This window comes from Pollachius pollachius, assembly GCF_949987615.1.
Source record: "Pollachius pollachius genome assembly, chromosome: 13".
NCBI lineage: Eukaryota > Metazoa > Chordata > Actinopteri > Gadiformes > Gadidae > Pollachius > Pollachius pollachius.
Genome location: NC_136946.1, coordinates 3,404,228 through 3,415,364, shown reverse-complemented (window position 1 = coordinate 3,415,364; position 11,137 = coordinate 3,404,228). Strand labels below are relative to the sequence as shown.

The 11,137-nt window shown below is 47.0% G+C and overlaps 1 protein-coding gene across 1 annotated transcript; it reads left to right on the top strand.

Annotated features, from left to right (window-relative positions):
- The first annotated feature begins 4,580 nt into the window (after nt 1-4,580).
- On the top strand, nt 4,581-11,077 carry ddah2 (DDAH family member 2, ADMA-independent). The gene is made up of 6 exons (XM_079749007.1): nt 4,581-4,719; nt 5,571-6,162; nt 6,711-6,899; nt 9,266-9,385; nt 10,002-10,145; nt 10,876-11,077. The coding sequence occupies exons 2-6, from the start codon at nt 5,824-5,826 to the stop codon at nt 10,993-10,995; spliced, it is 912 nt and encodes a 303-aa protein (XP_079605133.1). The 5' UTR covers nt 4,581-4,719; nt 5,571-5,823; the 3' UTR covers nt 10,996-11,077.
- Nucleotides 11,078-11,137: the final 60 nt, after the last annotated feature.

The following is an 11,137-nucleotide window of genomic DNA, read 5'->3' as shown; positions in this document are numbered from 1 at the left end:
ACCACGATGGTGTCGTTTGTGCAAAGGAGGTAATTATAATGAGAATAATCTTTATTTCTTAAGTTATTTTTTCATCTACAGGAACAAAATAACAAAGGTAATGGAATAGAGTTTAAGATAGAGGGAGAAAAGGCAGAGAGAGAGAGACAGAGAGGGTCAGCACAAGAGCGAGAGAGAGAGAGAGAGAGAGAGAGAGAGAGAGACGAACATGAGAGAGTCAGCACAGGAGGGAAAGAGAGCAAGACAGAGAGAGGGAGAGAGAGAGGCAGAGAGAGGCAGAGAGAGAGAGCGGCAGAGAGAGAGAGAGAGAGAGAGCGAGAGCGAGAGAGTGTAAGTGAATAAGTCATTAGCTGCTAATAAACAGCGTGTGGGCTAGGGGCAGCATGGTTGTCAGCTGACGTGGATCTCGTGTTGCTCTAAGCTGTTTACTCATCCATCACTCACACAGCCAGCTGTAGAACCACCGTGCTTTTGTGACAAACACACTCCCAACACACACAACACAGCCTCAGCTTCTGGTGCCTGGGTATTCGAGTTTGTGGTTAGAACTTGCTTTGAACCCAAGACCCACAGTTTGAATACAAGGTAACAAAATAGTTGGATTTTTACGGATACTAGAGTTAACGCGCGCGTTGAGCGCGTTCAACCTCTAGTTGGTCAAGAGTTTGATTCAGAATCCACTGATTGTCATCGCAGATATGTAAAATGTAATATATAGCAACTCCTCTCAGTGTACCAAAAAATGAAGTGCGAGATAAAAGCACAAAATAAATAGGTGGACCCAACCACACAGTGAAGTGAGCTGGTAACATTGGATTGCAAAAAATGTCACAGTGTAATACGTATCACTTTTTCCTCAGGCACAGTGCACTAAGAGCAGTTCTAAATACACAGTCAGGCCGACCTTCTGGTCTCCAACAAACACCCTTACACCTCTGGCGCGCTGGCCTCTGCTGAAGGCAGTGTAGAGCTGGCCATGTGCGAACACACTTTGGGGCACTCCAACTCGATCGTTTCTTAACGTCTTACCTGGGCGATTGTCGCTGCGCTGTGTGCGCGTGCGTGTTCTTACCTGGGCATGTGTCGATGGCAGTGGCGTTATGTTTAAAAACATAACGTTCTACCTGGGGAGTGTCGCTGTGGTATGTGCGCGTGCGTGTGTGTGTTCTTGCCTGCGCGCGTGTCGATGGCGGAGGCGCTATGTTTAAAACATAAGGTCTAACCTGGGCGAGTGTGTCGCTGCCTTTGACTTGACGTGCGGTGTCCGCGCGTGCCTGTGTGTGTGGGCGCGCGTGTTTGTGCGCTTCCGTGTATGTGTCGCTGCCTTTGTCTTGACGTGCGGTGTGTGTGTGTGTGTGTGTGTGTGTGTGTGTGCGTGTGTGTGTGTTCCGGCGTGTGTGTGCGGTGTGTAGGTGCGTGCTTGCGGTGTATTCGCGCGTGCTGTGTGTGTGTGTGTGGGCTGCAGGCTGCTTGGCACATGCTCACTGACCAACTTGAGTAACTGACGCGACAGGCCTGCTTCTATAGTAGTAAGATATTTTAGATATAATTGTTCACCAAACTAATTACGTAACCGTTGTCGTAAACAAACCTAAGATCCGAAGAAAATAGTTTGGGGAAGACATTGAGAGTGGATCACTTATAAATAAAAATAAATGGGCAATTAAAAAAGGTTTCCAAGGAAACAATTATATATGGGCGGAGCCATAAAGAGAACTAGCACAGGTAGGCCAACCCTAATGCCAGCTGTGGGAGGCTGGTGGTAATGCCAGCTGTGGGAGGCTGGTGCTAATGCCAGTTGTGGGAGGCTGGTGCTAATGCTAGTTGTGGGAGGCTGGTGCTAATGCTAGTTGTGGGAGGCTGGTGCTAATGCTAGTTGTGGGAGGCTGGTGCTAATGCTAGTTGCATAATGTTGTTTTCCAGTCTGTGCAGATAGCCTGGATGCTGATGATAGGCAGATGGTGTTTCTTTTATCCTGTCTGTGACCTCTCTACCCCCTGCCACACACGTCACACACACACGCACGCACACACACACACACACACACACACACACACACACACACACACACACACACACACACACACACACACACACACACACACACACACACACACACACACACACACACACACAACTGGAGATTTCTAACCGTATGTCTTGTTTGATTTCTCTCTCTTTCTCTCTCCCTATTTGTCTTCCACTCATTGGTGTTTTCTCTTGGGTATCTGAGTTTGTAGTTAAATTTATCACATAATAAAGACTAAAACCCAATTAAAGATATCTTGTTTTCTTTTCTTTTTGTTTCTGAATAACTAAAAATATCACTAAATATATATATTTTAAAGATACATTTACCATTCAAAAAAAACCTAAACATAGATTTTAAAAAGCTTTTTGTCGAAGCTGTCTCCGCAACAATATCATTTGACCCATATTTCCTAAAAGCCAGCATAGTTTACCTACTCGAGTACTACAATTCAAGACAAATACGAAGAAATCAAGAATGGCCTTAATCTTTATTTTCCGTACAACCGAGATTATTATTATTATAGTAGAGACCATAATATCAAAACATGATTTGAGCGACAGGGTGATCCAGAGGGGCGTGGCTTCCCTGCGGTTCGACTCATTTTGGAAACAAGGGACCATCGTGTCAGTCACATCTAGTCCTACTTCAGACCACGTTATATCTCTGCACGAGTGTCTATGTGCACGGCGATTGACGAGACATCCCTCACAACACCGGTCTTTCGTGTGAGTACAACCCTAAATCATGTCGGCGTGTGCACTGCAGGCTGGCCTCGTTAATATAGCCGGTAATTAAGTTAAGGTGCACTTTGAGTTTGCCTGACACGGACGGTCACGCCGTCGACACTTAAAAAAAAACGCGATTGCGGATCTACATTGCTTTGTACGTTAAGGCGTGAAGTACTTCATCGTTCATTCTAGTAGGCCTACACCTCGTAAACTCACTTACGCCTACATGCTCTAATGGCCACCTTTTGTTTACATAAACAAATCGAATCAAACGTTTTCTACTAACTCCTACAACCTCCTTCATTTTCTTAGTACCTCTGTATAATGTCAAAGTACCAAGGCTGATTTCAATGTTAAAGTCATCCCGAATACTTATGTATTCCTATATAGGAATATGTGCAAAAATGTGTGTGTGTGTGTGAGAGAGAGACAGACCGGAATCATCAAACAGTGGAAAGCTCTGGTCCCTGTCGCGTCCCACGTTGCCAATAAAGTTATTTACATTTTTTATATACTTGTTATTTATGTTATTAGTCTAACAGAAGTACAGTGTGCAACAGCCCATATCCCAGCAGATCCCTTGGCGCTGCATTGGTTAGAGCCAGTGGTTACCTGCTCTGTAGACCGGGGTTCAACTCCCGGGGAGGCCGGCTCCATGAAGCCATGATGTGGTGATGAGGTTTTGGGGATGCAACGATGACGCATGAATCTTTACGCCAAGTATGAGCCCCGACCTGAGCGCTGCAGGCCTCTCACATCCCGGGGGGGGGGGTTGGTCTGGGTTCACGTTCTGGTGAGGGGCCGTCTCCTTGAGAACCAAACCTACCGGTTGAGGTCTTGGTGGGACAACCATACCAGGGGAATGGTAATGTCCAGTGTGACCTCTGAGCCGACCAGGGCAGGGGAATCTCCGTGGGAACTTCTTCTTTTTATGTGATTTGGAATCTCAAGTATGACTCCCGAGAACGTCATACCCGCCGTCTCTTTAGCGCATCTCAGAAAGAGAGAGGAGGGCAGCGTTCGCGTCCGTTGGAACCTCATGTCCTTGTGAAACTTTGGATGTCATGGGAGTTGTAATGTCATGGTAAAACTTGTGATCATTGGTCATTGTCCCTGTCTCAGTGGTGCAGGGGTCAGCACTGTTGGATATGACCCTCTGGAGGCTATAAACTGTATACTGTCATGTATAACCTCCAACTATAACAGGTTGCCAGTCTCAGTGGGGGAGCAGAGAGCTGTTGGCTAAAGCTCTGTGGATCAGGGTTCAAGTCCTGCTGGTTTACTTTATTAGAAGTCTGTTATTTCTATATCATGTGAATGGTAAAGTAAATTATAGCGTCCGACCAAGTCAGTTTCTTGTTGGTGCAGCAGTAATAGTGTTGGTGAACACTATTAGTGTTGGTGAACACTATTACTAACTATTTGATTATGTTGCCTAAATAGTCATTCATATGTATTTGCAATTACTTTAAGATCTAATTTACACAATGTGTTGCAGTTATAACATTTGAAACTCAGCAGAGATATAGGGACATGTTGATTTGAACAAGAATATGGAAAACCATTTGTAGAAAACAATTTGATTAGATACGTAATTATGAATTTCTAAAGCTGACTACAACGCAGGGCATGCATATTGGGTAAGACATAGGTATGTATTTAAACAAAATAAAATAAGTTTACGTGGTGCACTTGCGTCGCGTTTTACCGTAGAAAGCAATGTAGATCCGCGAGCATTTTTAAGTGGAGATTCGGGAGGTGAGGGTGGAAGAGTGAGGGGAGGGGAGGCGAGGTCGGGGATGGAAGAGTGAGGGGGAGTCGGGAGAACAGGAGCGAGAGGAACAGAGGAGGAAAGAGAGAGAGAAAATAACGGGGACGGGTCATCTGGAACCGGGAATAAAAAAGGAACCGTTCGCTCCGACCGGTACTAAAGCGGTCTGATCCGAGGACGGTGGACACGTGAGTCGATGGTTTTCCATAACATGTGAAAATGTTAATAATAACTTTTGTTTTGGTCATGAAGCAGAATGAGCAGCCGGGCGTGCTGCTGCTTCACCCAGCATGAGTGACGTTTTGGGGAAACTATTTCTCCCGTTTCATCCGCCCGTTATCTCGCTAGTTTTTGCACGAATTGCGTCCGATACCCATTGAAACCCATGACGGCTCCTGGGTTATGGACTTTCCTGTGTTTCGAGGGGCTTCGAGGTTGTCCGCTTGCATATTCCTTAAAGTAATATGTTGACCACGTATGCAAAACTGACAGAATACACTACAGGGAATGTAAATCCTTGTGGCGCAGAGTTGGAAAAAGAAGAGATCATTTTTGACGGAGATTTGTGCAGATGAGCTGACAATTTGCCTTGGTGGATTTGAATGAAGGGGATTTAGTAAAAACGCGTTCGCCCCGCTTCACCCCGACCTAAATACGACACGACAACATACCTCCAGGCCACCGTACAATCATACTGTACCACCAACTTTTAAATTGTCGCTGGTTTTGTAATCTTTGTTGCCTTTTTAAGTTGTTTTCCTCTTGATTTGACTCTAACTTAGTTTAAAGTGGAACACGTAGGCTATACCTGATACAACATAGAATCATTTGTTACTGCAAATCAAAGACTTGTTTTCAAAGTAGAGCAACAAGGTTGCTCTACTTGTATATAGGACCGATGTTGCCACATTTAAAAGGGTTAAGGCTCAGTGGTTTATGACCACTTGATTGGGGTGTGTCATGGCAACCGTCTATAACACACCAGTGTCTCCTCTCCCTCCTCCTCCACCTCCTCCTCTTCCTCCTCTTTTCCAGACAGTGTGTTCCTCAAGGCTTCGTCTCGGCCGCCCCCGGACCCCTGTGGTCCTGACCCCGATCCAAGTGGCCCCTCGTCGCAGACTCCCAGATCAACTCCCTTCCTGTTGGCTGCTTCATTGTCGGGGGAGGAAGACCCAACTCCTAATTTGGTCATCCGGCGCGGCCGTACCGTCGCTTTAAGACCGAGCGACCAACAACACGACCACTGCTGCTACTCCCTGCTCCTCCACTTCCCGTTGGCGGTTGCCGTGGCGATGGCCAACGTGTGCACGTACGGGCGCTTCACGCACGCCATAGTGCGTGGCGTCCCCACCTCCTTTGGCCGGGGGGGCGAGGACCGGGCGGAGGTGGGGGCGGAGCTGGCGGAGGTGGGGGCGGAGCCTGCGGCGGCGGCGGCGACCGTGGACCTGGCGAAGGCGCAGCGGCAGTTTGGCGTGCTGACCGGCGCCCTGCGGCAGAAGGTGGGGCTGCAGCTGATCGAGATCCCCCCCGACCCGGAGCTGCCGGACAGTTGGAGGGTGGAGGACGTGGCGGTGATCCAGGGCGACACCGCCCTCATCACCCGCCCCTTCAGGCTGCAGAGACGCGCCGAGGTACGAAACGAGCACACCCGCCACGTATAACAGAGACCTGAGCACACTCTGAAGGAAACCTTCACGGTTTGAATCTAGTTTATAACTTTATGAGACGGGTCAGACGCCAGAACCGGGTGATAGATCGGAACTGTAGTACTCAATATCGAAATATCGGTTATTGTATGTTGTACTTCCTGGCACTTAATCTCCGCACTTATTGTACACAAAGCTAAGTACTATTTTTAAGTGCCTTGCACTTAAAAATAGTGTCCAAGGCACACTATTTTAAGTGCCTCGCACTTGAAAATAGTACTTAGCTTTGTGTAGCGTCTGATCCTAGCTGTCTTTGTTGTATGCAGGAATGGGTTAACCTAGTGACTGTTAGTGCTTGACACTTGTTTCTATGAACATCCTCACTGTACCGACAGTGATATATTGTTGTTTCTCTTTCTTCCAACAAATGTACTAATTGTAAGTCGCTTTGGATAAAAAGCGTCTGCTAAACGCCCTGAATGTACACGTCTTAAACACCGTGAGCTGACCCCCGGGTGCGTTTGATTTGCCAGGCGGAGGCGGTGCGGCGGGTGGTGTCGGAGCTCAGCCTGACGGTGGTGGAGATGGGGGCGGAGGAGGGGGACTCCGGGGGGGCCACCTTGGAGGGCAGCGACGTGCTCTTCACCGGGCGGGAGTTCTTCGTGGGGATCTCGGACCACACCAACTACAGAGGGGCCGAGGTGCTGGCCGACACCTTCAGGGTGAGGAGGGGGGGTGTCCGGGGTCCGACTTCAGGGTTCAGGGTCCCTGATGAACGCATGAACGTGTGTGTTCATTCCTTCACGCATTCAACGATTGATAGAGCATTTAGTGAATGAATGGATGGATGGACGGCAGAATAGATTTATCTGTGAGTGAGTGGCTGAATAGATGTATCACTAAAATAAGAGTTGGCCAGGCAAATGAATGAATGAATGAAAACGACAGACCAGATCAAAAGGTTGGTGTTGACGGGTTGGTGGATGAAAAAGGGAAAGTCCAGAGTTGGTTTTAACGGCTCACTTGACACTAAAATCTGCTTACATTTTTCAAGACTGCATTGACCTGCCTGGGAAGAATTAAGTTAACTTCATCTTACTTGCGGCCACCCATAAAACAGCACACAACAACCCTTTCAAAATCTGTGGATCACCCCTCCTGGATGTGATCCAGGTGGAGACGCAGAGACCCAGATCCAGAGACCGGGAGACCCAGAGTAGGGATGGGCGATATGGCCTAAAATCCATATTGCGATGTACATTGCAGGCTCTTGCGATATATATCACGATATAAAAATCAGAAAATAACCATTTCAGAACAGGTTACATAGACCCTAAGGAAAGTCAAACCGCTAAATGTATTTTAAAAAAAGAGAAATATAGTATGTCCTTTTGAGAACATTTATTGTGCGACACTGTAATCATTCAACATAATGTAGCAGATGAATAAAATGAAGGGTTGTTCACACCAAACGCGACTCGCGTTCGCGTTGTCGCCGAAGTTTTGTCGCGCGACAAATCATAATCTCTCGCTGTGCAAGTTTTGTCAGGCGAATTTGTCGCGCCACATCTTTTGCCCGCCAACCCGACGCTGTCTATTCATAATATTGTAATGACCACGGAAGAGGCAGTGAATGAAGTATTGATTAGACAGCGATTTATTAGATAGGCCTACCTAATAAACCGTTGGAACACACAAGACCGGAAACCATAGCAACGCCGGTAAACAAACCCCGCGAAACCCAATCCCTACGAGAACTCCGGCTACGGAGCCATCCGGAGGCGCAAAGAGCTTTTGGCCATGATATCATATATACAATTATATTATATTCTATACTATTATATATAGAGCTCCGGGAGTCGCAAACGGCAACAATCACTTTCTCCTCCATGCTGCGGTTCACCCCGGACTGCACTGCAGGGAACGGTTGGCCGGTTGAACGCTGATTGGCTGTTACGTTACACATGTCACTCAGTGGCCACGCTGTTGAACGCTGATTGGCTGTCATCACGCGAATGTCGAAAAAAGTTGAAATATTTCAACTCGAGCGAATTTGTCGCGCCACAAATCCTCGTGAACGCGCTTTAAAAAAAAAATGATTTAACGTTCTTTGCACACATGGGGGTTTGTTTACAAATTCTGGCACTGTTGCGAAAATTGCAATGTGAAATGGAACCGCGCCAAACCAAAAATGAAACATTGTATTTTGCGTCATCAACATGCATTATCGCGATAGAGCGATATAATTAAAATCTCTATCGTAGGCCATTTTTTTTTGTCGTTTATATCGTAGCCTATATCGTTTTATCGCACATTACTAACCCAGAGACAGGAGACCTAGAGACAGGGAGACAAGAGACCCAGAGACAGGGCGGCCAGCCACAGCCACAGCAGCCTGCCTGTGGGTTGGATTTGGGGAGTGTTCCTATAAGGAGTGTTGTATAAGGAGCTGGCCCATTAGGCTCCCCACACAGGCTGTCCTCTGAGGCGCACAGAAGTCCATTAAGAGTGTGTGTGTGTGTTAGTTTGTGTGCGTTAGTGTGGGCCGTGGGCATTGTGTCATTCTGCCCGGAATTTACATGTAGGTGGTTATTCTCAGAGAGGTCTCAGGAAATCCTGCAGCATTCTGGATTTTTTTTCAACCGTAAGCCGTCAGAAGATATGCTGAGTGATGAGAGACCAAAATACTCGGATATTTATATATTCATTCTGTTTGTAAGCGCTTTTTGATATTTCCTCAAACTAAACTCATTGTGTTTTTTCTTTGTTGCCTCATATTTTAAATTTATTTCATTCTGAAAGTACATGTAACTTTAAACAACAAATGCATGTTGTATATATTTGATTGCAGTAGTATGAAGCGATAGCCTATTGACTTTGTTTTTGACCAACAATTCACTACCAAACAATCATCACCATAGCTCATAGCCGCAGAGCAAAAATAGAAGGTCAGAAGTTCATAGGTCAGGAGTGATCTAACCACTTAACGAGAGCCTCCCTCGTTAAGGCCTAGTCGTTAACGAGAGTCAAACCGCCCACTGATAGATAACAGAGTTTATATTCATTATTTTGTTGTCTTCCGATGCAGGACTTTGCCGTGTCCACGGTGCCCGTGTGTGGCGGGGCCCGGCTGAAGAACATCTGCTCCATGGGGGGCCCCGACACCATCGTCATTAGCAACAGCGACGGGGCCAAGAAGACGCTTCGGGTGAGTCGTGCGGTCGGGTCCATCGCCGTGAGCGCATGAATAATGACTGCATGAAATGCTTGACTCTCAGGCTGCCACCATAGTGAGACAACTGAGACCTGAATCAAAGAATGAGAAAATAATTGTGTGTACCATACGGCGTTGCGCTTTGACTTCGCTTGTGTTTGGAAATACGAAGGTTTTGTTTACGGTATAAATTATAAATTTGTCTTAGATGGACGGTTTCACCTGGTGGGGACAGTAATTAAGTTAATTAAATCAGTCAACCTTTAGTATTGTTCTCCTACACTGCATTAGCACTGCTCTGAGAGATCTTAAGGAACACTAACGGGTTAGCGGTCTTAAGTAACGCAAACGATTAGGGGTTAGCACTGATGAATACATGCCTGAGGAATACTAATGGGTTAGCACGGCTCTCCTGAGCGGTCCTAAGCTAACGGGTTAGCACGGCTCTCCTGAGCGGTCCTAAGCTAACGGGTTAGCACGGCTCTCCTGAGCGGTCCTAAGCTAACGGGTGAGCTGCTCACCTGTTAGTGACGTAAACAGGTTAGCGCTGCTCTCTTGAGTGATGTTAACAGGTTAGCACCGCTCTCCTCTGTACCTCTCTTGTTCTCAGATGATGGAGCAGCTGACAGACCACCGCTACGAGGTTCTGGCCGTGCCGGAGGACGCCGCCGCCAACTGCATCTACGTCCGCGGCGCCAACCAGCGGGACTTCCTGCTGCACCGCCCGGCTGAGGAGTGTCCCGAGAGCATGGAGGTGGGTCCGCAAAACGAGCGCACCCTTCAATGGACCCACATGAACAGAGTGTGAAACGAACGCACCCTGAAACAAAAAAATGAAAATGGGACAAGAAGTCTACCACGCTGGAAATCACTTTCAAAGAGCGACAGGCTTCTTGTGCAAGTTAATTTCCCGCTTGACTTCTATATAAATTTGAGTGAACCAACGGCCAAGTTGAACAAGTGATCTTGGGGTTACCTTTAGAGCCCAACCGATACTGGAGTAAAATTTTACCGATATATGGACCTTTTATTCGATATATATACATCTCTATATCTATCTTGATATTTTGGGGGTGGAGCTGCTCCTTACGATTGGCTGCTTATCCTCCAGCATGCAAATCAAGAGATAAACGAACCAATTAACTGTTGGGGAGGAAATACGAACCTTCACACGGAACATAATGAAAAATGTTAGGTGTTGGGCGGGTTTATAAATGTGATTATTAATAAATGAACATTTCTGAAGTTCTTATCGGCTAACACTTAACTTCTCAGTTGCTAACCCTCCCTCAAATCCCGACTTTTTAAGATGGCTTTCACCAAACTCCTCCCTTTTTTACTAGCATGCGTACTTACATTTGTTTATCACGTTTTCACTCGAAAGTGTCACTGAGTACTAAGAAAAGCCCCATATCAATTTGACAATCATTGAACTCGGCTGGCCGGGCTCGTTACCTGACCGCCACCATGCTCCCTCCACCCAGGCCCTACAGAAGCTACAGGACTACACCTTTCTGCCCACGGCCTGCAGCGAGGCGGCCAAACTGGGAGCCAACCTGTCCTCCCTCTGCCTGCTAGTCAACCGCAAGCACACCTACTTCTGAACGAACACCGTCATGGAGCTATGCTAACACCTTGTGCCATCAGTAGCTTTGGCATCAACGCGCTAACCAGATATGCAGTTTATCGGATTGAGTGGCGATCAGCAGAACTACGCCCCCTGCTGGTAGTTTTGTATATAACCAG